General features: G+C 37.2%; 1 protein-coding gene across 9 annotated transcripts in view; it reads right to left on the minus strand.

The window, feature by feature from the left end:
* The window catches only part of FOXP2 (forkhead box P2), a 661054-nt gene that overhangs the window by 8419 nt on the left and 625135 nt on the right, over positions 1–27500 (minus strand). For all 9 annotated transcript variants that reach the window (XM_070787815.1, XM_070787814.1, XM_070787813.1 and 6 more), the window contains one exon: positions 27057–27220. In XM_070787815.1, the coding sequence (XP_070643916.1) occupies positions 27057–27220 (164 nt within the window). The remainder of the gene's footprint in view (positions 1–27056; positions 27221–27500) is intronic.

Raw genomic sequence — 27500 nt, forward strand, 5'->3', positions numbered from 1 at the left:
TTGTACATTAGAAAATGATAACTTTCCAAGAAGTTCTCACACCGTTACAAAAGTTTTAGAACCCACGATAGATTTTCCAACCTGGGGATCTGGCAAAAGGACTGAGAACCTCCAGGGAATTTGATTTTGAAGGCCAGTGGGATTTGATAACAGAACTGCCCCAGGACTGGGGAAACAGTCTCTTGGTGGGCATTAACAAAACCTTGTGCACACCAGGACCCAGGAAAAAGGAGCTGTGACCCCACAAGAGACTGAGCCAGATTTGCCTGGGAGTGCCCAGGAGTCTTTGACAGAGGCATGGTTGGCAGTGGCCTGCTGTGGGGTCAGGAACAATGAATACAACAGTCCTGGGAGCCCCAGTATGCTGGCATAAGACCTTTAAAAGGAGGTGGCCATTACCTCAGGCTTAACTACAGGGAGGGAACATAGCCCCACCCATCAATAGAAAATTGGATTCAGGATTTACTGAGCATGGCCCCACCCATAAGAGCAAGGCCCAAATTCCTCCACAGCCAGTCCCTCCCATCAGGCAGCTTCCACAAGCCTCTTATCCTTATCCAGCAAAGGGCAGACAGAATGAAAACCACAATCACAGAAAACTAACCAAACTGATCACATGGACAACAGCTTTGTTTAACTCAATGAAACTATAAGTCATGCCATGTAGGTCCACCCAAGACAGACCAGTCATGGTGGAGAGTTCTGACAAAATGTGGTCCACTGGAGAAGGGAATGGCAAACCACTTCAGTATTCTGGCCTTGAGAACCCCATGAACAGTATGCAAAGGCAAAAAGATATGACACTGAAAGATGAACTCCCCAGGTTGATAGGTGTCCAATGTGCTAGTGGAGAAGAATAGAGAAATAACTCCAGAAAGAATGAAGAGACGGAGCCAAAGAGAAAACAATGCCCAGTTGTGGATGGGACTGCTGATGGAAGTAAAGTCCGACTAACAATATTGCATATGAACCGGGAATGTTAGGTCCACGAATCAGGGTAATTTGGAAGTGGTCAAATGGGAGATGGCAAAAGTGAACATCAACGTTTTAGGAATCAGTGAACTAAAATGGACCAGAATGAGCAAATTTAATTTGGATGACCATTATATATACTACTGTGCAGAAGATCCCTTAGAAGAAATGGAGTAGCCCTCATAGTCAACAAAGAGTCCAAAATGCAATACTTGGGTGCAATCTCAAAAACAACAGAATGATCTCTGTTCGTTTCCAAAGCAAGCCATTCAATATCACAGTAATCCAACTCTAAGCCCCAACCACTAAAGCTGAAGAAGCTGATGCTGAACAGTTATATGATGATCTAAAAGAACTTCTAGAACTCACGCCAACAAAAGATGTCCTTTTCATCATAGGGGACTGTTACCTAGAGTAACAGGCAAGTTTGGCCTTGGAATACAAAATGAAGCAGGGCAAAGGCTAACAGAGTTGGGCCAAGAGAACACAGTTCATAGCAAACACCCTCTTCCAACCACACAAGAGATGACACTACACATGGACATCATCAGATGGCAAATACCAAAATCAGACTGATTATATTCTTTGCAGCCAAAGGTGGAGAAGCTCTATACAGTTAGCAAAATCAAGATCAGGAGCTGACTGTGGCTCAGATCATTAACTCCTTGTTGAAAAATTCAGACTTAAATTGAAGAAAGTAGGGAAAACCACTAGACCATTCAGGTATGATCTAAATCAAATCCCTTAGAATTATACAGTAGAAGTGACAAATAGTTTCAAAGGATTAGATCTGATAGACAGAGTTCCTGAAGAACTATGGATGGAGGTTCATAACATTGTACAGGAGGCAGTGATCAAAACCATCCCCAAGAAAAAGAAATGCAAAAGGTCAAAATGGTTATCTGAGAAGACCTTACAAAGAACTGAGAAAAGAAGAGAGGTTAAAAGAAAAGGAGGAAAGGAGAGATATACTCATCTGAATGCAGAGTGCCAAAGAATAGCAAGGAGAGATAAGAAAACCTTCCTCAGTGATCAGTGCAAACAAATAGAGGAAAACAATAGAATGGGAAAGACTAAAGATCTTTTCAAGAAAATAAGTGGTACCAAGGGAACATTTCAGGATTCATTTTGATATTTGGCAAAACTAATACAATTATGTAAAGTTTAAAAATAAAATAAAATTAGAAAAAAAAAAAAAAGATGGGCACAATAAAGGACAGAAATGGTATGGACCTAACAAAAGCAGAAGATATTAAGAAGAGGTGGCAAGAATACACAGAAGAACTATACCAAAAAAATCTTAATGGCCCAAATAACCATGATGGTGTGATCACTCACCTAGAGCCAGATATCCTGGAGTGCAAAGTCAAGTGGCCCTTAGGAAGCATCACTATGAACAGGGCTAATGAATGTGATGGAATTCCAGTTGAGCTATTTCAAATCCTAATAGATGATGCTGTGAAAGTGCTGCACTCAATATGCCAGCAAATTTGGAAAACTCAGCAGTAGCCACAAGACTAGAAAAGGTCAGTTTTCATTCCAATCCCAAAGAAAGGCAATGCCAAAGAATGTTCAAACTACCACACAACTGTACTCATCTTACATAATAACAAAGTAATTCTCAAAATTCTCCAAGCTAGGCTTCAACAGTTCATGAACTAAGAACTTCCAGATGTTCAAGCTGGATTTAGAAAAGGCAGAGGAACCAGAGATCAAATTGCCAACTCTGTTGGATCATAGAAAAACCAAGAGACTTCCCAAAAACCATCTACTTCTGCTTCATTGACTACACTTAAGCTTTTGCCTATATGGAGTACAACAAACTGTGGAAAATTCTTTAAAAGATGAGAATACCAGACCACCTTACCTGCCTCCTGAGGAATCTGTATGCAGGTCAAGAAGCAACAGTTAGAACCAGACATGGAACAATGGACTGGTTCCATATTGGGAAAGAAATAAATCAAGGCTGTATATTGTTACCCTGCTTATTTAACTTATGTGCAGAGTATATCATGCGAAATGCCAGGCTGGATGAAGCACAAGCTGGAATCAAGATGGCCGGGAGAAATATCAATAACCTCAGATGTGCAGATGAAACCACCCTTATGGCAGAAAGTGAAGAGGAACTAAAAAGCCTCTTGATGAATGTGAAAGAGGAGAGTAAACAAGCTGGCTTAAAACTCAACAATCAAAAAACTAAAATCATGGCATCTGGTCCCATCACTTCATGGCAAATAGATGTAGAAACGATGGAAACAGTGAGAGACTTTACTTTTTAGGGCTCCAAAATCACTGCAGATGGTAACTGCAGCCATGAAATTAAAAGATGCTTCTTCCTTGGAAGAAAAGCTATGAAAACCTAGACAGCATATTAAAAAGCAGAGACATTACTTTACCAACAAAGGTCTATCTAGTCAAAGCTATGGCTTTTCCAGTAGTCATATACAGATGTGAGAGTTGGACCATAAAGAAAGCTGAGTGCCAAAGAATTGAATGCTTTGAACTGTGGTATTGGAGAAGACTCTTGAGAATCCCTTGGACTGCAAGAAGTTGAAACCAGTCAACCTTAAGGAAATCAACCCTGAATATTCATTGGATGTACTGATTCTGAGGCAGAAGCTCCAATACTTTGGCCACCTGATGTAAAGAGTCATCTCATTTGATAAGACCTTGATGCTCGGAAAGATTGAAGGCAGGAGTAGCAGAGGATGATAGAGGATGAGATGGTTGGATGGCATCACCAACTCGACGGACATGAGTTTGAGCAAGTTCCGAGAGTTGGTGATGGATAAGGAACCCTGGTGTGCTGCATTCCATGGGGTCTCAAAGAGTCAGGCATGACTGAATGGCTTAACTGAACTGACTGAACTTTCCAAGAGTTATGATAAGTATAGGCAGAGTCACAACCAGTACATGACTGGCCTCTGGAATGTTTCTTGGAACCTTGTTATTCTTGCTATCTCACCTTGCATTCATCACATGCACCATACTACATTATGCATGCACTACAGTGGTGGCTGTACTATGCCTTGCCAGCTAGACTATGAACGTCATAGATCAAGAGAGCTGTGCACATAGCAGGCACTTAGTAAAAATGTGTTAGTTGAATAAATGATGTACCATCAAGGCAATAAGAGTTTCATTTGTATTTAACTATGAAAGAGAAACTTTCTCTCTGGAATTATGTATTCTTGGAATCTTTTTGCTCAGAATTAGTTTGTGAACAAGGTACCAGAGCTGAAAAATATGAAAATGAAATTTTCCCTTTAGGCTACAGTGTTAGACTGCTCATTTACTAAGATACACTAAAATCAGAACCAATAATTATGAATGCTCAGTTCTTAAAAATATTGGATTGCCACCAATACAATGCCTAAAAAAATAAATAAAAAATTGAAGAAATTTAAGCATTCACAGGGAATAAAACCGATTAAAAGCTAGCCATTGGTGGAATCCTCTTCAATTAAAAAAAAATTTATCATGATTATCTCCATTTATTTCTCACTTTTGGATCTCAGAAAGCTCCATGTTTTCACTTGTCTTGTAATGCAATTCAAAAGAGATGGACCCCAAAGAAACTACATGCCTTTGGTAGGTTGTAGAATGAGTCAGAAATGAGTGTCCTTTGGGGCCATTAGCACTATCTTTCTCTTCTTCCTCTCATTACAGGATATGAGGAGCATTTAATTTATCTCTGGAAAAAAAGTGGCTATCTCTGTAGTGTTCACTTTTCCAAATTCTTCAGAGTATCTTGTGTTACACCATTATAGAATAATTCGATTTTCTTCTAGGAAAAATGCTCTCCTTCACCAAAAACAATTCAAATAAAATAAAGGGAACCCTTTAAATAACTTCCTGTCTATGCTGTGCTTACCAGTTCTTCCTTACATACCCTCTTCTCCAGTTGACTCATTTAAAGGTTTTTAATTAACAGTGTATAATTTAATACAATAATTTTTATGATTTCTATGTATTTACTATTTTGATTAGCTTGTAAGTGTAGCATAAAGTAATCCTGAATAATTTAGGCACCTCATTTATAATCTTTAGTCATGCAGCAGTGGTTAAGTGGTTCACAGTACAGTACTTAAGAATTCAAAGAGCTTTGAGGATAAGATGCTTGGACTTAAATCCTAGCTCCTTTACTTCCTAGCTGTGTGACCTTGAGGAAGTTACTTAATGTCTCTGTACCTTTGTTTCTTTATATATAAAGCAGAGATAGTAAAGTACCTACTTTACATAGTAGTTATGAGGAATAAACACTTTTTTTGTATATGTAAAACACTTCAAAGAGTGACTGGGTCATAAGAGATCAATGTCAGATACAGCCATGATATAATTACAATCTTAAATTCTTTCTTGGAAGAAGTTATAGTATAAATACATTAATTACTTTTAAACAATTGTTATTTAGTTGCTAAGAGGTGTCTGACTCCTTGTGACCCCGTGGACTGTAGCCCACTGGGCTCCTTTGTCCATGGGATTTCCTAGGCAAGAATACTGGAGTGGGTTGCCATTTCCTTTTCCAAGAGATCTTCCTGACCCAGGGATCAAACCTGCAGACTCACTTCTCCTGCGTTTGTATGAACATAATTAGCTCTAAAACTATTTTAGCCCTTCTATAAATTAAGACTTCTATTACTGTCTTATAAGAGACTTAAAACAAAGATATTTGTGCCCCACATACCAAATGCCAAATATTAGGGTTATTACAGTAATGACTGCTACTGCTGCTAAGTTGCTTCGTCATGTGCAACTCTGTGCGACCCCATAGACGGCAGCCCACCAGGCTCCCCCATCCCTGGGATTCTCCAGGCAAGAACACTGGAGTGGCTTGCCATTTCCTTCTCCAATGCATGAAAGTGAAAAGTGAAAGTGAAGTCACTCAGTCGTGTCTGACTTTTCATGACCCCATGGACTGCAGCCTACCAGGCTCCTCCGTCCATGGGATTTTCCAGGCAAGAGTACTGGAGTGGGGTGCCATCACCTTCTCCGAAAGGAATGACTAGCTACACTTAAAAGTACATTTAATACTAAAAAGAACAAAATAACACCACATATTACTGCAATTATTCCAAAGAACTATTTACAAATACATTCTTGAAGACTAAAGCACTAAATCAAAATTTCAGGTCATGTCTCTGATTATTTTCCAATCAACAGAGGAAAGCAAATTTCATACTGGAAGGACCACTTCTGAAGTGTTTGCTGGCCAGCACCCCACGCACTTCCTCTCCTCAGCCATCCATCTCAGGCCTCATCATTAACTTGTCATTAAAATCCTTGACATACATGCATTGAATGGTCCAAGCCTACACCATATGTGCTATATACATTGGGGTTTATGAGGTTTGATACTATATATTCATCTGGAGAAACCTCAAATAGATGTGTTCAAAATTGACTAAAATCTGAACATTTTAAGAGATATAACAATAAATATAAGCCTTATCCAAAATAAATTTTCTGCCAAAAGTTCCATTATGCTATGGATTGAGTCAAGTCCCCTGTGTCCTTAAAGACATAAAGAACATCAATTTCACTTTGACGGGACAAGCCAATAACATATTACCATTATCTCCTATTGCCAGTGATTAACACAAGTTTATTGTGTACCCTTTAGATATAAGGTGCTGTGGGGCATTTAATCATCTATCAAAGAAGCTGCAGTCTGGTATGGGATAAATATATACTCAAAATGTACATGACTGCCCCATAAGTGTTCCAAGAGGGACAGCAATAAGTGATACTGGAGGAGTTAACAGCTGGGAGAGATTATGTGCCTGTAAGCAGAATCCCAAGGCATATATATATTCCTAATGGAATTCATTAAAGACAGTAAAGAAAGATAAGTTCAGATGGACAAACGAGAAATTCTTACTATCTAGCCCGGTAATAAAACTCTTTCTGGGTCTGAAAAAGATCTATTCTGGATGGCTTGGATATCCATCATGCCATTTTTCCTTCCCAACTGCAAATTTATGCAAGGCTCCCATCAGTTATGATTCTGAGGTATCTTATAGATTAAGCTGTGGTCCTTAATACAGCCCTTAATAATAAGTAAAGGCAAAGCCACTTTGAACAAATAGAATCTGTTGTTTCTAGGAGTAAGACAGATGATTACATTGGAAACTGAGGACTTTTTTTTTTCAACTTATGAACAAAAAGAAAACAACCAGTAGAATAATTGGCTTTTTATTATCTCATTTGTGAGATCTTGAATAAAGGATAATAAATAGACTTATTTTTAATATATCTTAAGGCAAGAGTCTAGGAAGTCTGGATTGGATAATCTCCACTGCTCTTTATAGTCTTCATTTGGTACATAATACGTACCTGGCATTTAGGTTATCAGAGAAGAGTACAAATTTCTGGCAAAGAAGGGCACAGACATCAAGTAGACACACTTACCTGGATAGTGACTTTAGTAGTTCTTCTAAGCCTTATAAAATATGTCCTATTCCTTAAGCAGATTTTGAAGTAACTTCATCTTTGATTTTAAAGCAAATTACCCATTTGGTAGATAATGAGCATTCATTTAAACTGGAATCGAGGAATTCATTGTGAACAGTTTAAAAACTGTTCTGTCCACAAAACACAAGATTTCCAACTCAACTATTCCAAGTCCACTACCTACAGTTTACTACAGAAAAGCAATGATTTAAATTACTTGCTTTAAGAAGAAACAGTCAACCTCCTAATTTGACACAGTAGTCATGTATGGATGTGGGAGTTGGACCACAAAGAAGGCTGAGTGCTTAAGAATTGATGCTTTTGAACTGAGGTGTTGGAAAAGACTCTTGAGAGTCCCTTGGACTGCAAGGAGATCGAATCAGTCAATCTTAAAGGAAATCAATTCTGAATATTCATCAGAGGGACTGATGTCGAGGCTGAGGCTCCAATACTTTGGCCACATGATGCCAAGAGCCAACTCATTGGAAAAGACCCTGATGCTGGGAAAGATTGAAGGTAGGCGAAGAAGGGGATGACAAGGATGAGATGGTTGGATGGCATCACTGACTCGATGGACATGAGTTTGAGCAAGTTCTGGGAGATGGTGAAGGACAGGGAAGCCTGGTGTGCTGCAATCCTTAGGGTCGCATTAGAGTTGGACACGACTGAGCGACTGAACAATTTGACATAATTTACATTTGGGAGAATCAGAAAGCTATTTGAAACCTCCTTAGATAATTGGAGGGAATGTATTTAGTGATGAAGAGATATAAAGTCTGTTATTATTTCCTGACAGAGAGGTTGACCACCAATAACTGAAATGGAAGTACTTCTAGAAGGATGAACCCCACTTCCTGTTAGAAGTGAAACAATCAACTCAATAAACATTATTTGCAAGCTATGGATCCAGGGCTTCCCTGGTGGCTCAGACAGTAAAGAATCTGCCTGCAATGTGGGAGACTTGGGTTCGATCCCTGGGCTGGGAAGATCCCCTGCAGAAGGGAATGGCAATCCACTCCAGTATTCTTGCCTGGAGAATTCCATGGACAGAGAAGCCTGGAGAGCTACAGTCCATGGGGTCGCAAAGAGTTGGACTGAGCGACTAACACACACACAGATTTAGGGGCTGATATGGACAAAGGTTCCTGTTCTTGTAGAGTTTTTAGTCTAATAGAGAAAGTAAGACATACACATAAGTAACTTTGATACTAAGCAGAGTGTGATCTATACTATACATACAAAGTATTATGAAAGAGCGGAGATAAATTCTGGCAATGCAATCAGTCAATGATCTATGATGGAAAAATGTGTCACTTCAGGTAGACTTTAAAATATTTTAAAATATCCAGTATGCAGAATTGAGGAAAAGTGCATTCTGAGTAGAAATGGGAAAAACAGAGAATTTTACATGTGTTTCCCTGGTGGCTCAGATGGTAAAGAATCTGCCTGTAATGCAGGAGACCCAGGTTTGATAGCCAGGTGGGGAAGATCCCCTGGAGAAGGGAATGGCTACCCATTCCAGTATTCTTGCCTAGGAAATCCCTTAGACAGAGGAGCCTGGCAGGCTACAGTCTATGGGGTCATAAAGAGTTGGACATGACTGAGTGACTAATACTGTCACTTATACTGTAGATGTGTTGTGGGAACCCTAAGAGTGGGTATGAGGCCATGAAGAACAGAGAGTTGGTAATAAATAAATATGTTAGAAAGTAGAATAAGGTCAGATGGCGAAGAGCCCTTGAGTTGCATTTGTGGAGTTTAAAATTTATTCTTTGCCAGCTGAAGGGGTACTGATGTTTTTTGAGCATGGCAGTGAAAAGACAGAATTTAGGAGGATTAATTTGCAAAGGGTAGATTGAATGTAGGCCACTGGAGCTAAGGTGACTAGTTAGGAGCCTACTGTGTGTGTGTTAAGTCACTTCAGTGGTGTCAGACTCTTTGCAACCATATGGACTATAGTTCACCAGTCTCCTCTGTCCATGAGATTTTCCAGGCAAGATTACTGGATGGGTTGCCATGCCCTCCTCCAGGGTATCTTCCCAACCCAGGCATCAAACCGGTATCTTTTATGTCTCCTGCATTGGCTGGTGGGTTCTTTACCACTAGCGCCACCTGGGAAGCCCAGGAGCCTACTATAACTACAACAGTATAATTAAGGTCATGATGGTCAGGACTAAGGTAGAAGGATTAGAAAATGTGGAGAGAAGTGAAGAATTTAGGCTATCAGCTATGGACGAAACAGTCTTGTCTGTATTGATTTTAAATTTACCCGTATGTGAAACAGTTCCCTTTATACACTACCAAGAATAGTGTTGCTGTTTAGTCACCAAGTCATGTCCACCTCTTTTGCAACCCCATGGGCTGGAGCCTGCCAGGCTCCTCCCTACATGGGACTTCCCAGGCAGGGATACCGGAGTGGGGTGGCATTTCCTCCTTCAGGGGATCTTCTTTCTCCACCCAGGGATCAAGGCCACGTTTCCTGTGTCTCCTGCTTGGCAGGCAAATTCTTTACCACGGAGCCACCTGGAAAGCCCTACCAAGAAGACAGAAGAGCCTAAACCTCTGTCAAAAAATTCTAAAAGTTAAAATAGATGATGACTATTCATAACTCATAGTTAACTTTGACAAATCTTTATATTTGTTGTTTTAACTGCTCAAGAAAGAGGAAAAGTGCATCCCAGAATTCTTGGATATCAGAAAGGAGAAGATGGGAATATACTAAAACAAATTTCTCTACAGTCCTCATTATGCTTAACCACTAGCACTTGCCACACTCATAAAGTCTGCTGATACTTAATCTCTGGAAATTGTACTTATTTAAAATTTTTAGTCTATGTCATCTTAAAGAAAAATATACCTTAAAACTGGATATTGAAGGATAATAGCATAAAGTGTGGACACGTTCTCAAGTTAAAAATACAGTATTTTCAGAGGTGAGTAGCAAAGAAGAAAAGAGGTAAAAAGTAGGTAACATGTACCTCAAGGATCATGCTGCTGCTGCTGCTGCTGCTGCTAAGTCGCTTCAGTTGTGTCCGACTCTGTGCGACCCCACAGACAGCAGCCCAACAAGGATCATGCTAAAGACCTCCAAATAATTGGTGCACTTTTCAATGCCCCAACCCTATTATCAGCTTGGACATTAATGAACTCTAGGACACATCTCCCAAATCCCTGTCCAGTCCCATCCTGCAGGTGTGTTCCTCTCTAGGCAGATTACCTATGATTAGACAAAAGAATGATCTATTCTCTGAATGAGATTCATGCTTTAATCCTTAGTCACCTTTGCTCATCCTCAATCATTTGTATCTATTTTCTCTTTCCTCATCTCTGCTTAATGCTAGGTTGAAAAGCTCAAGACTGATATTTCTGTAGGCAAAAAATAGTCAAATATCAATAACTTCATAAAGTCCAACCTAAAAATCTATTTCATATGAAGCATCACCCAAAGCTATACCCTCCATGAAGACTTCTACGATTCTCCATGTGCATATGTACTTAAGTCTGGGTTTGCAATTTGGTTATCACTCATTTTCTTCCTTTACTTGGACTCTCTCATTGTCTATGCACATGTCCATCTCTCAATTAGAGTTCTAGCTCTTTGGAGATTACAGATCATCTGCCAGTTTCAACAGAATATGTTGCTCATAATAGGTGCTCAATAAACGCTTATTGAACTTGAATGAATGAAACTCATCTCTGTTTCTTTCAAGCCACTATTATAAGGAAATGCAAAGTAGCAGTTGATTTTTACATGGCAGTTTAATTGCTCAGTGTTACAGCCCACTGCCATAATAGTACATACCAAAAACACAGAGAGAGGAATAGCTACATTAATAGACTTCTGTGTTTCCTAAAGAAGTGTTGGTCTTCTAGTTGTGAAATTTATAAGTACCCAAGGCACCAAGGAAGGGCAGAAGAAATGTTATTGTTGCCACCATCCTACAGCAGAGTCAAATTATAATGGAAGAATTTACCATTTTAGATTGAGTTAACACTGTATATTCTCTAGAAGGATGTAAATTGTCCTCATTTTTTATTTAAGCTTAAGTAAAAGACCTTATGAACTGTTCGTTTTTTTTCCTTGAAATAAAAAAGCACTATGAATAAAGTTCTTTGAAACTATGTTTAAAACATGTTTAAGACAATAGATATTAGACTGTAGAATCACAGTGATATTTATTTAGATAGTGTAAAATGTAATGATTTAAATACTTATACCATGTTATCACTTATGAGAAATTCAGTGACAATGTAAATTTGACTGGGCCTTACAGTATCTCTTAATACTATGAAACTAATGATGGAAATTTTAAGTCTTAAATGTTATAACAGATGTCAACAAATACTGTGAAGAAAAACTTACAATTGCTGGCTCATCTGTATAACATGCACAAATTTTAGGCAATGTTAAGTCAATTTTACCAAACACAAGTCAAGACTAAACGTAAGACTAGGTAAAGTTGTTTTTATGTGCTGTATTCATTTTAGGAAATCCACTTAAGTCTTTTCTTCAGATAATCCTAGTTGTTTGAGAAAAATCTTAATACATTAAATAATGTATGCCTATTGAAAAAGGGTAATCAATATCTTTTTACAAAGAGATATGATACATCTTTAAACAAATCCTATGAGCAATTCTTATTCTTTTTCCCTGCCCTAGCATACCTGAAAGACAGAACATGCTTCTATTACTAACTGCAGATCATTACTATAAAAAATGTTATTCCCTGGATAATACTCAAACAGTATCCTCAGAAATAGAATTAAGGGCTTCATCCTTCAGTTTTACTATGGAACATAATTTTACTTGGCCCAATATGGTAACCTTTACCTAGTAAAATGAATTTTTACATAAAGTCCTCTGAGAAATATACTGAATGTTTGCAAATACTTGTAGCCCTAAATCACACATCTATGTCCTGTTCTATACCAATTTGTTCAAGTTCTTGACTTTTAAGTTTCTTGACAGTTGAAAGAAAGTGAAAGTGAAGTTGCTCAGTCGTGTCCGACTCTTTGTGACCCTATGGAGTGAAGCCCACCAGGCTCCTCTGTCCATGGGATTTTCCAGGCAAGAATACTGAGGTGGGTTGCCATTTCCTTCTCCAGGGGGTCTTCCCAACCCAGGGATTGAACTTGGTTCTCCCACACTACGGGCAGAATCTTCACCGTCTGAGCTACCAGGGAATCCTTTCTTGATACTTCTACTTAATTTACCTTTAACCTACATGTGATATATTGATTAACTCTAAAAGAAAATGTTTACAATCATACAAATTCTCCTTTATTTCTTATATATCGTTATATCTTAATTATTGATTAATAGCACTTAAAAATATCAGAACAGACTGAGTATTGCTATAGATCCAACCAGTCCATTCTGAAGGAGATCAGCCCTGGGATTTCTTTGGAAGGAATGATGCTAAAGCTGAAACTCCAGTACTTTGGTCACCTCATGCGAAGAGTTGACTCATTGGAAAAGACTCTGATGCTGGGAGGGATTGGGGGCAGGAGGAAAAGGGGACGACGGAGGATGAGATGGCTGGATGGCATCACTGACTCGACGGCCGTGAGTCTGAGTGAACTCCGGGAGTTGGTGATGGACAGGGAGGCCTGGCGTGCTGCGATTCATGGGGTTGCAAAGAGTTGGACACGACTGAGCGACTGAACTGAACTGAACACTTCCATTGACTTGCATAGGTTTTTGACCTAAAAAATAGCATCAAAAATTTTGTAGTTAAAAAGAAATAGAGAAGATGAGATTTCCTTTTAACTATCTAGAATGTCTATTCAGTACTTGACACAAAACTGTTGAATAAATAATGATAATCACTATAAGCATTTAAAAATCAATGTGTATGATTAACATTTTATAATTTCATGTGTTTGAAATAATTTTTATTCAATATGTTCAAATTTGCTAATGGCAAAAGCTTCATGCTTACTACATAAATATTGTTTTGAAAATGTAAAATGGATTCCAAACTATAAACACAGATCCCTTTATTAAAATGGAAGATTTAGTTTCATGAGGCTCAGTTTTTGGTTTTCTTTGTTATTTTTGAGTAGCTATCTTACAAGATGGCTTTCCTGGTGGCTTATACAGTCTGCTTGCCTGCAACACAGGATACATAGGATCAATCCAAGGCTTCCCTGGTGGGTCAAATGGTGAAGAATGCACCTACAATGCGGGAGACCTGGGTTCAATCTCTTGGTTGGGAAGATCTTTGGAGGAGGGCCTGGAAACCCACTCCATTATTCTTGCCTGGAGAATCCCCATGGACAGAGGAACATGGCGGGCTACAGTCCATGGAGTTGCCAACAGTTGGACATGATTGAGCAACTAAGCCCAGCACAGCACAGGATCAATCCCTGGGTCAGGAAGATTCCCTGGAGAAGGAAATGGTAATCCACTCCAGTGTTCTTGCCTGGGAAATCTCAAGAACAGAGGAGCCTGGTGGGCTACAGTTCACAGGGTTGCAGAAGAGTCAGACATGACTTAACAACTAAAAACAACAACATCTTGGAAGATATAACCACTGCAAATAAAACTTTATTTATTTATGCATTTTTGTCTGTGCTGGAACTTTGTTGCTGAGAGTGCTTTTCTCTAGTTGCATAGAGTAGGAGCTACTCTCTAGTTGCTGTATGAGGGCTCACTGTGGAGGCCTTATTGTTGTGGAGCACGGGCTCTAGGGTGTGCAGCATTCAGTAGTTGCTTCACCATGGGCTCAGTGGTTGTCGCTTCCCAGCTTGAGCGTACAGGCTCAAAGTTGCCACGCACAGGCTTAGCTGCTCCATGACATGTGGGATCTTCCCAGATCAGGGATCAAACCCATGTCTCCTGCACTGGCAGGCAGATTCCTTACCAGTGAGTTACTAGAAGTGAAGGGAAGTGAAATTGCTCAGTTGTGTCTGACTCTTTGCGACCCCATGGACTGCAGCCTACCGAGTTCCTCTGTCCATGGGATTTTCCAGGCAAGAGTACTGGAGCGGGTTGCCATTTCCTTCTCCAGAGGATCTTCCCGACCCAGGGATTGAACCCGGGCCTCCCGCACTATAGGCAGACACCTTACCGTCTGAGCCACAAGGGAAGCCCCCAAATAAAACATTTTTAGGAAGTCATTTTTTTTTTTCCCCAAAAAAGAAGTTTCACAGGGAAACTGGTGAAATAACTGATCTCATTTAGAAAGCATATGAAAAATGGAGATTGTGGAAATTCAATTTTACTTTCCTTCTAGTATATGTACAAGGAAATTATCTAATTATATTTGGAATTTAATGGTAGATTTATAAAAATGGCAAGTTTAGTTATCTCCATTAGAATAAAGTCAAGTTGAAATGAGAAACAATTCATGTTTCTTAAATGTTTGCAACTTCTAGAATAATGTTTTATTTAGAAAGTATTTTAGTTTAACATATCATAGAAATAAGCCAATAAATGTAACTAAAGTTTTAAATGGAAAAGCTTTCTTTTTAAAGAAAATGTTTTGGAAGTACTTTTTAAAATGAGAGTTGATCTTAGGCTAACATGAGTAATTAAATAACTAAAATTATTTATACAGTCATAAAGAAAATACTTGTTGTTCAGTTGCTAAGTTGTGTCTGACTCTTCGTGACCTCATAGACTGCCAGCATGCCAGGCTCCCCTTTCCTTTACTATCTCCCGGAGTTTACTCAAATTCATGTCCTTTGAGTTGGTGATGCTATCTAACCATCTCATCCTCTGCAGCTCCTTCTCCTTTCACCTTCACTCTTTCCCACCATCAGGGTCTTTTCCAGTGAGTTGTCTCTTTTGTACCAAGTGGCCAATGTATTGGAAATTCAGCTTTAGCATCAGTCCTTTCAGTGAATATTTGGGGTAGATTTCCTTTAGGATTGACTGGTTTGATCTCCCTGCAGTTCAGGGGACTCTCAAGAGTCTTCTCCAGCACCACAATAAGAAAAAAACAGTTTTTCAGTGCTCAGCCTTCTTTATGGTCCAAGTCTCATTTCTATACATGACTACTGGAAAAATAAAGCTTTCAGTGTATGGACTTTTGATGGGAAAGTGATGTCTTTGCTTTTTAATACACCGTCTAGTTTTGTCATAGCTTTCCTTCCAAGGAGCAAGCATTTTATACTTTCATGGCTGCAATCACTATCTGTAGTGATTTTGGAGCCCAAGAAAATAAAATCCATCATTGCTTCCACTTTTCCCCTTCTATTCCCCATGAAGTCATGGAACCAGATGCCATGATCTTAGTTTTCTGAATGTTGGGTTTCAAACCAGTTTTTTCACTCTCCTTCCCCCTTATCAAGAGGCTCTTTAGTTCCTCATTGCTGTCTGCCATTAGAGTGGGATCATCTGCATATCTGAGGTTGTTGATATTTCTCCCGGCAATCTTGATTCCACCTTGTGATTTATCCAGCCCAGCATTTTGCACAATGTTCTCTGTATGTAAGTCAAATAAGTAGGGTGACAATACACAGTCTTTTCATACTCCTTCCTCAATTTTGAACCAGTCATTTATTGTATGTCCAGTTCCAACTGTTGTTTCTTGACATATAGACTTCTCAGGGGACAGACAAGGTGGTCTGGTATTCCCATCTCTTTAAGAACTTTTCACAGTTTGTTGTGATCCACAGAGTCAAAGGCTTTCTCATAGTCAAGGAAGCAAAATTAGATTTACTCTGGAGTTCCCTTGATTTCTCTATGATTCAACAAATGTTGGAAATCTGATCTCTGGTTCCTCTGCCTTTTATAAACCCAGTTTGTACATCTGGAAGTTCTTGGTTCACATAACTGCCAAAGCCTAGCTTGAAGGCTTTTCAGCATTACCTTAACTAGCATGTTTAGCATCCAATTAGTGCAATTGGAGGGCAGTTTGAACATTCTTTGGCCTTGCCCATCTTTGGGACAGGAATGAAAACTGACCTTTCCAGTCCTGTGGCCACTGCTGAGTTTTCCAAATTTGCTGACATACTGAGTGCAGCACTTTAACGGCATCATCTTTTAAGACTTGAAATATCTCAGCTGGAATTCCATCACCTCAACTAGCTTTGTTCTTACTAATGTTTCCTAAGGCCCACTTGAATTCACAGACCAGGGTTTCTGGCTCTGAGTGACCACACCCATCGTGGTTATCTAGGCTTATGGTTTTATTCTTCTGATATAATAATCCTGATATCCTCTACTAAAATCTAGACTTTTAAATTCCAAATTGAAGCACACATTAGAGAAAGATTTAATTCTCTTATGTACAGAAGTGAATAAGAAGATTGGATAATTAAAAACAACTAGAAATGATAAATTAGCTCTTATTTTATCAATCAAGAACTTATAAAACAGATATTTACTACCATGACTTAATATTTTTCCAATTTTATTATTTTTCAGGACTGTTTTCTCTTTAAATAACATTAAACATTTTTATATTGAAATAACTGACTTTCCTTTTATTTGGATGTTTGCACATAGTTGCCATTAGAACAGTACCCAAACCTCATCCTGGTTCAACAAATAAAAATCCTGTTTATTTCTGGATGAAAATGAAAATATTCCTCCTCTCAGAAATGTACTGCCATTAAAAGAGGATAGAAAAATTGGAGTGAACAAGTGATTTCCTTTTCCATATATATCTTGTTTAGTTTGCTTTATTCAGAATATAATTAGAAAATGCCCTACCAAATTTCTCATGTCTTTTCACTATGGCTAAGGATAAACAGCTAAAGAAATTTTAATTTTCATCTTGAAGTCAGAATACAATGTTAATACTAATATATTTAATAAATCTTATAACTCCCATATTCTATATTGCCATTTAGTGTTAGATTGCAAAGGAGTGTTGTTTTCTTATAAACGTAATAACATTTTCTCTCATAAGCTATATTGCCATACTTAGGATGCAGTTTATAATTCTATTCTACATCCCAAAAGATTTGACCCCAAGGTAGAGTTCCAAAGTTCCATTTTAAGTCAATAGAAGTTCTAAGAAATATAATAAAAAGGCAGATTAAGGTTAATGAAACATAATTTTATAAATCAAATGTATATATATATATGTATATGAAATTTCCCTAAGATTTCTTCCCTTTACCTTCAATATTTTACTGTAATTTGTTAAAATTTATGCAACACTGTTTAAAGAAACTGGATTTTATATGATTTGGAGGCTCATTCCCAAATGAGTTCAGATAGTTTTGCTGTAGTGATGATTAAAAAACACAACTAAATTCTTTAAGATTTACCATGTTATGTGATTTATAAGAGTAATGGATGTGATCAGAACAGCTGTAATAAAATGAAAATACAAATGTAGTTACTTTGATCATTGAGGAGACCAAGTATATCACATCTAATCTCAGAATCAAAATAGTTGCCCATTGAGATGCAACTCGTATCCTTCCATTTTGTGTCTCATAAGTGGCAGCTTTCAATAAGCATTCAAGTAAAATAATTAGCCTCCAATTAAAATAAATAAATTTATATTAAAAAAAATAAACATTCAAGTATAGGTCTAAAGGACCTTTATATTTCTAATGTGCTGGCCAGAGAAATAAAAGAAAATTTAAATTATATCTTATCATTTGACCATTAAGTCAGCTTTGATGCTGCTTCATAAGTCCTTTGAACATTTATCTAAAAACTGTTTTTGCCTTGTTCCTTGGACCAAGTTTCAGTCAGAAATGTCAGGATGAGTATATGGTACACAAAGTATATGCTCCTATTTCTCTCTAATTCCTCTTTGATAATGTGGGTTCTGGTTCCTTGAAGATCAGGACTTCAAAGTCCTGGATGTGCACTACAGCTCTGGCCAGTCCTCCCTGACATAGCTCATACATTTTTCCTGGACTGTTGGTTCCTCTGCCAAGCTACCCGGATGGGATGCTGCCCATCCACTGCTCGCTCCTGGCAAAGCTGTTTCTTGGATATCTTGACAGATATCTTCCCTAGGATTACATATGGTTTGTGTGATTAGGTCTATCTCATCTCTGAGACTGTTGCTTTGCTGGAGCTATTCTTTTGCTTAAATTAAACTGTAGGACTGACTCAATGTTTAGTTTCCTCCAAACTGTGCTTAGCTATGTTCTGTTAGTTCTTAGCATGAGAATGGAAGAGGGAGTAAAAACAATATTTATCTTTTATTACAAATCTAGTAAATTATGTCTTTCTCTGACCTGCTGATTAATAAAAGGGACCTGAGATTTAATGTTTAAAATGCAAATTTATCAAGAGTAAGATAACATTATGTGACCAAGGATTATTTCTGCTCCTGCCTTTTACATGCTCTGCTGATGTTACACCATTTTGAGTCCTCAAACATTAAGATTATGGTAAGCACACTGAAGAATGTTAGCTTCCACTAGTTATGTGAAATCATCTGGGCATCGGTTGCTTATATAAATTGTTAATTCTATCCTACTCATAGAAACTGCTTATGGGATTTAGGAACCCTGAGGTAGAGGTTTATACTATGTTTTATTGGTGTCAAAGTTTTTAAATACAATGTTGTACTTATCTGAAAGGTAAATTTAAAATTCTCCCAAAGTAGTTAAAATGCATATAATTTTAACATATATTAAAACAATATCTTATGTAAATTATCTTCACAATAAGTAATATTTTGAAATGATAGTCAACTTTACATAACAAATTCTTTAGTCATAAAATACCGATAGTCACCCAAAGACATCCACTTCCCTAATCCCTATGTAAAAGCTGAAGTTAAAATACCATATGGGTATATGAAACCCTTCATTCTTCCCTGGTGCTAGAAGGGAAAAATTTAATACTGAATAATAATTGTCATTTTTAAACAATTCAGTCAATTACTTTTTGACCCTTAGCAAAATGAAATTTCTAAGGCTCAGTGTTAGTGCAAACGAAGATGTACTTTCTAACAAAGTGTCTTCTTTAGATATAAAGCAGAAGCAGTAAGCTGCAATACTGTCAGCTAAAAATTTTTTGACACTCTTTGCCTAAATTGTAGGGATTCATACCACAAATGTCAGATACCATCTGTATAGTTCTATAAAAATCCTTTAAAACCCTATAGGAACCCACAAATTTCCACAATTGGCACGGTGGGGATACAGCGCTTTTTAGCTGAAGGCACTGTATCTATGGGAGGATCTTTTTATTAGGAGGAACTAGAATGAGTTGTAAGTGCCACATATGGGGACTAGAATAATGTAAAAAAGAACAGCAGTTACTGAGCCATACTTGTAATGCTTAAAAAAAAAGAGAGAGAGATGATAAAGAGCTGGCATAGTCATAAGTTCTGTACAATCACTTTGGAAAGAGATCTCAAAGCTAACTAGCAAAGTTAATAAAAAAAAAAAAAAGTTTAGAGATTAAATAAAAAAAAAGAATTAAAACAGAATGAAAATTATAAGGCCCAGAAATGTTAGGAAGAAAATTAAAGATGACTGAAAAAGTATGAATTAAAACATTTGTGAAAACATATGTAAAGGAAAAAATGCTTTTATGTTTAGAGGTTCTTAATGCAAATTCAAAATATCAGCAAAACTAGTACAGACTTAACAGGTATGAAAACAATGAGTATTTCACTTGTTCAAGTCACTTTCAATTGCTTTCCTCTGATATACAGAGCCACTCCAATTTTAAACGCTTTTATCCACAGAGAGATCTAAGATCTGTAGGGATTTTATATAAAATATCACCAACCAAAGGTGTAGGATCTGCAAATTCTACATATGCCTACAAATAGTAATTTAAATTTTAAGGCAGCCACAGATAATAGAAGGAAGAAAGGTAATATTATATACTTGAACTTTTTCATTATGTTTCAAGACAATTCACAGCTTATATTAGATTTTCAACACTGTTCTACATAATTGGCATCTAGCAGTGTCCCTTTTAGCTGTCTTTGGTTGCAAAGTATTATTGCTAGGAGAGGCTGGAGTTTATCATTGGAGTTATACAATGAACTGAGGTTCTCAAGAAGCAGAGGATGTTGTAAAGATGACTAACTGGGACATGTAATGCATAGAAAGTTCTGGGGTATGTAGAATCTGCATTCAACATGTTAATAAAATGACTGATGTGGTCTCCATTGAAGTCCTGGAATAATACTAAAATACTTTTGTGTGAATGCTGTGGCCTTTGATTCCCTTACCCTGAGTGAGGTTCTGGCTTCGAAGAACACAACAAAATTATTTTCTAGTCTTATAAGAGCCATATTAACATTCTATACAGAAATCTATACTGAAGATCATTAACTTGCAACCTCAAATATTTGCTTTAATAAGAGGGAGACAATAATAATCACCTGCAACTAATATAGACTATTAACAGATAGAACTTTGAAATGTCATGGAGGCTAAGAGGATTCAAGAATGACACATAAGAAATGATCTGAAAACTCAACAGTAGGAGACTCTAATAATCAGAAAGGGGAACTGCATGACAATGGAAGGCTTTATGCATAGAGCCCTCCACACAAAACCAGCTCAGAAAGTACATTCGTTTTGATCTCTAGAAACAAAATTTGAAAACATAAAAATGGGAACTTCATTTAACATTTTTACAAGAGAAAGAAAAGGCAAATCTGAGCCAACTTATTGAGAGTGAGGAGAAACAATTGCTTAATAAAAAAGAAAAAACTGACTTGAACTAAGTATGGAGGGTACATCATTAAATTTCTCTTGGCTTCAGGTTTGGAAGGACACAGGAAATGGATTGATTCTATCAGTGTGAGTTCACCTTCCAGGTCTACTCCAAATGTTTTCTTCTCTTTTCATTCATTTAAGTCTAACACAAGGGAGAAGAAAGTAAGTTCAAATTATTTCTGCCTGAACACAGCATCAATCTTAACTCTTCATGTAGTTTTTATGAGAGGCAAACACTGATATAAAATAGGAAAAAGTGAAAGTGTTAGTCCCTCAGTTGTGTCTGACTTTGTGACCCTATGGACTGTAGCCCACCAGGTTCCTCTATCCATGGATTTCTCCAGGCAATACTACTGGAATGTGTAGCCATTCCTTTCTCCAGGGGATCATCCCAATTCAGGGATCAAATATGGGTCTCCTGCATTGCAGGCAGATTCTTTACTATCTGAGCCACCAGGAAAGCCAATAATCTATAAAACTCCGGAAAGTCAGGTAATCAGGGAATATTGGCACTGAAGTGCAGAAGGAAAGATATTATAAATTGTAAAGATATTCATATTCTTATTGGAAGTGTCTTTTACATTTGTTTAGACCATGATGGCTCTAGAACTCTTACAATAGCAGTAGAAAATAAATTTTAGAACTCTAGTTAATCGAAAAGAGTGAAAAAAACAAGTTTCAAAAAATTATTAGGTAAAATCTATAATATTCCACCTGGCTTTAACCAGTCTTACTTTCTGCTAAAATTCTCTTGAACATTCATCTGATTAATACTGTATTAATCTCAACAATTTTTGTTTTCTTTTTCATTTCACCCTCCACAAGATAAAATTTAACAAGGGCTAGGAGGATAATTACAAATGCAGTGAAGACCTGCCCCTTTCTATTCCCCTAACTTTGGACAGTTTTAAAATACCTATTAACTAAATAACATTTTAAAAAAATCATAAATGTACTGTCAACATTTCAAAAAAAACTCTTAATTAATATTCTATTCAATTATCTCATCTTCTGAAATTTCTTCTTATTCTTCTTCAGAGTTTTAAGAGAATCCTGGATTGTATTTTGGAGGGATTACTTCTTGAAATCAAACCATTTTAAGTAACTGTCACCTCCCATTTGATTCTTTATAATCAGTATCACATGGTTACTGAGTGCTTACTTTGTTTGGTATAATGTCTTAGGGGTTTCATATACTATAATATATCTAAAACATAGTCTCTGTCCTTAAGGGATCTTCCATTAAGTGAGAGATAACTGTAAAATGAGCATGTATGTGTGCAAGAACACATGAGCATGTGCACAATCACACACACACACACACACACACACACTATGCTAGTTACAAATGCTGGTACACATAACAAGTTCTTCAGAAATATGGAGATGAGTGTAGGTCCTGACTGCAAAATTACTTGGGAAAGCCTCCTGGAAAACTAGGATGAGACCCTTAAGAAAAGGTAGAATTTAGAAAAGAGAGGACAATGAAAAGCAGAAAAAGTAGAGAAGAAAGGCAAAAGAGTTAAGGCAAAATAAATGCACTTGTTTGGCAAAAGCCTTCATTTAGGATAGTCTAAGGGAAAAAGCCACAGAGCCAGGAGGTGTTAAACATGGAGTATCAAAACGAAGAATATGGATGATAATTTGGCCCCCTTTTCTCTAAAAGTAATTTATGAGAAGCACTAAACCATAACTACTCTACTCTTGTAAAGCTTCAAAACATCTTTTCTATTAACTTAGAGAATATCTCTATGTTTTACTATTCTGGAGTTGAATAAAGACTAAGTGAAGAAACAGTTTGTTTCACTGTTTCCTAAATCTAAGGACATTTACATTCTTGGATTCAGTAAGTAAGATACTGATTATTGTCTTAATAAAAATGTTTTAATGATCAATATTTTAGGTATTATTTAATACTATAGGTAGATCCAGATGAGCTATAGCATCCTTTGACAGCACACTATTGAATGTTATAATTTCTGTATCGAAATATGTAAAGACATTCTCAAATAGTACCTAGAAAGATAAACATTTACAAATATACACATCCTAGATTTGATAAGGTAAGTGTAAACAGATGCCGTGACTCCTTCCAAGCAAAAACCCCACAAGACTAATTAAGAGAAGCAACTGGCTCCCTGTAATATGAATGTGCAAAATTAAAGCATGATAAACTGATATTTACATAAATATTAAACCATTCTTTTATACACTGTCCATGATCTTCTCAGATATGTCATGAGTGGTTCAATGAATGGCTTTTTCTTCAAATGGAGAAAGTATTCAGAGGCTAAATTCCAACACTTTAAAATGCCACACACACAACAGTCTTTATCTGTTTGAGCACTGCCTCTAGAATGTGAGAAATGATTTTGTGATAAACAGTCTTATTTTTAAACAAGCATTTCTACACAAATCTTTAGAGTTGAAGCAGGAAAAAACAAACAAAAACACTTACAGGTGCTGTTAGATTTACATTAACCAAACGGTCTCTATCGAGTTCCTCAGTTCTCTAATGCTGCAGCTATCTGTTTAATTTTACCTTAAATTTTTCTAAGGCCCTTTCCCCTCCTTTATTCATTTTGGTAAGCTGAGCTCATCACCATTTTTCCCCTCGAGCCTGTTCTCTCATGCCCTCTCTTGGTGGGCTTTTAAAGTTGCTATGAAAGTGAAAGTGAAAGGCGCTACGAAAGTGAAAGTGAAAGGCGCTAAGTTGTGTCTGACTCTTTGTGACCCCTTGGACTGTACCATGGATTTCTCCAAGCCAGAATATTGGAATGGGTGGCTGTTCCCTTCTCCAGCGGATCTTCCCAAGTCAGGGATAGAACTGGGTTCCCTGAATGGCAGGCAGATTCCTTACCAGCTGAGCTACCAGGGAAGCCCTTAAAGTTGCTATGATTTTCCCGAATTGTCCTCTTTGTCCCCAGCATTCAATCAGTTGTCTTGTCATGGATTCCTTGCCCTCCCAGGCTGTCTTGCACTTAAGTCACATACTGAATCCTGCAAGGATTCATTTTCTGCTTCGAATCTCTCCCAACTTCAGAATGTCCTGCCTCACATTAGTTTTATTCAGGCATGGTTCACTCAGTACACTCTCAGATTACTCATTCTAAAGCACATCTCTGATTATGTGAAACTCAAGCCCATAACATTAACAGGCTCCATACTGACTAAAACAAACATCATAGCTTGATCTTCAAAGCACTCAACGATCTCGTCTCCTTTCATATATTCCAAATTCTATTTCCCTTTTTATATTCCAAATTCCGGTCAACTGCGTATTCACTGTTCTCCAGACAGATATCGTGTGTTCTTGCTCTGGGCTGATATTCTTTTATTTGAATTGTTCATTGCCTCCAACCTCAGATTACATCTTAGCTCAAACATCTCTTATCTCACTGACTCTGAGGAAGGTGCTCCCTACCATAAACTCCTGTCTTACATTCTTTCACTTTATGGGATCTGCTTACTTCATGAATTATAAGAGGAGGTGGAAGCAAAAGAAGAGGGACTATTAAGGAAAGTAACCACACAGTTATGGAGTGCCTACAAAAAACGTATTGAAATGCAGAATATTTTTATATTGTTTATGATCTCCTCTATAGCAATAATGAAGTATTACAAGAAATAATATGTCAGTAACTCTGAACACAGCACTATGAGGAACACAAGGAACAATTTATTATGTTCCAGGCACTCATTTCGTTTTCAAGAATCCAGTGAGGTTCATATTATTAGGACTTAGCTCACTTTCAGCTGAGAAAGCTGAGGAAAGAAATAAATCTTAGCTATGAAGTGCTAACTCTGGGATTGGAACCCCCACAATCTATCACCAGAGCTCAAATACTAGGCCTCTCTGCCTCTTGCTAACAATTGCATCAGCATAATTTACCCCTCGCCTCCCCCTCACCAATAACAAGGACCATACCGTGATTTCATTTCAGGACATATGACTGTGCTATTGAAATGTAAAAAACAAACAAAAAACCTTTCACTTCTGTCTAATTTTAAAAGAACTTTGAAGTGCATTCAGTTATATGCAGCCAAATTTTGATGAGAGAATTAGATAAAACTTTTTCTTTGTCTTTGATGTACATTAAATGCCTTAACATTCTTTATTTCCAAGCATCTTAAAACTCTATAAAGATGAAGATATAGAATATTGAAATGACATTCCATAAATGAAAAGTCAAAAATAGCAATTGACAAACAAAAACTACTACTAATCTATCAATGCTGTGATTTAGCCCAATTATTATTTCAGGTTCTAAAATACAGCATTTAATGAACTATTTTATTGAGTCAGTCAGTTTTTTAATGTTAATATTCTTATCATTGGGCACAAGTTTTAAAAACCACCTCCCTACATACTCTTTACATATAATTCACAACAACCCCTATAGATCACATAGGAGCTCAAGGAGTTGCATCAATAGCTTAAACAATTTCATTACAAATACATTTCATTTGTCTGAAATAGGTATTTTTTAAAGAGGGAAAACATGATCTAACTCTTGTTTGCTCTTTAAAGTTTTATTGTTTTAGCATTTTATACAGGGAGTGAGTATTAGCATACTCAGGAGAATGGCTGAAAGTAAAGGTCTCAAGCTACCCACTGCATGGCTGAGAGGATAAAGCAGGGATATAAAAACTTTTGTCAGATTGTATACTTTCCTCATGTTAGAGTGCTGCTACTCTCAAGAGCATATATTCACGTTCTTTCTACTTCGAGTTTTATTACTTCTTTTGTATTATTTAATACATCTAAAGACACTTTCAAAAGACAAATTTTTCCATTTTGAAAAAGTAATGGTTTGGAACCTGATAAAATACATTAATGTTCACCGTGTGTTTTTCACAGAGGTGACAGAGTAAAAGTGCCATAAAGCAATTAGGCACACAACCTTAAAGACGTTAATATGTCAAACAAAATGAGATGTCCAGAAAGTCAACAAAATAATATCCTGTGAAAGGCCAAATGGAAATAGGCCCCAGGAAAGACCGTATTTCTCTTTCAGGCTCTGACTAGATATTTAGTGAAAAAATACGGGAAGAAAATATAAGAATGAGAGAAAGTACTGTTCTTACCTCAATAACTTGAAAATAGAAGCACATGATGTTTAACTCTCAGAAGTATGGACGTTAAGTTACAATACATCCTAACTAAATGAACTGCTCAGGATTCAGATTCTAATTTTCCCTCCTGAACTCTAAGTTTTAACGAGGTCCATACTTTTTAGTAAACAAGAAACTGATATGCTTGGCTTATTGAATAAGACCAGGCATTTTTTCAAGTGTCATACACATTTCTGAAATCCACAATACATCAATTTTTAATACATCTACTCTCTCAGCTCCATTAAAAAGATGGTAGGGGAAAGATTTTAGAGTAATTAATGATATAGTTAGCTGCTAAATATTAATAGGAATCGTAGTCTTGCATAAAATATAACATATAAACCTTGCCAATACAGACGCACCAGTAATTAAAGTTGAATATGTAATTACACTGATTTATAAGACAGGCAAAAAGTTACACTTTACTAGCTTCTATGTAAACTGTGGCTAACAGTTAAACTTTGCATTTTACGGTTTATAAAAACGGGCAATATCTTGACTACAGTTCATAAATGGTTTAGAGACCTGTAATAGTAGTAAAAATTATGACAACTTATTCCATCATGAATATTCTTATTGCACCATACAAACCAAACTGTGATAATGATCCATAAGATGAAGACTTATCTTAGACACTTCTATACACCCAAGAGAATGTTAGTAGCACTAAGAATTTGTAGAGGACTGCTAGTCCAGCCATTACAGGACACTGGAGAGAATCTAAAAGCTGTATTAAAAGCAATTCTGATACACTTTTTAATATCATGAACCTGGTGAAGTTTAACTCCATTTAAATTTGTATTTTTTACTTCTACACTATTCAAAACTTCAGAAGACTACTAAATTTTAGAAGCATGGGCGTATAGGTTCTTCCCCTTATGGAGTCTGTTAGCCCCACTTACATGTGCGGCTGAGGCGAGCAGCCTGGGCTGCTGTTCCCATTGCTGTCGATATGATCCAGGGAACCATTGAGGTCTTCGTGGACAGCCTGCAGCAGGCCGCTGGAGGCGTTATTGATCAGCCCGGGGTTACTTAGCAAAGGTAAACTGCTCTCTGCCAAGGCAGCCTAGTGAAATGAAGAGGGTGTAAAACAACTTTGGAAATGCCCTTTCAAATAATTTTTAAAACGTCTATCTTCTATTGGTTTTCAATTCTGATACAGGTATTTCAAAGGCATTTCAATAAAATGTACGGGAAAGACAAAGGTTCCTAACTGGCAACTTGTGGCAGCAACACCAAGGAAATTAAGTGTGACACTCAAATAGAAACAACTCTTCTCCCAGCAAACTTTCTCATTCAGCTTCCTATATAATGAAAGAGCGTCCTCACATGAAGCAAAATACCCC

This window comes from Bos indicus, chromosome 4 (assembly GCF_029378745.1).
Source record: "Bos indicus isolate NIAB-ARS_2022 breed Sahiwal x Tharparkar chromosome 4, NIAB-ARS_B.indTharparkar_mat_pri_1.0, whole genome shotgun sequence".
NCBI classification, from domain to species: Eukaryota; Metazoa; Chordata; class Mammalia; order Artiodactyla; family Bovidae; genus Bos; species Bos indicus.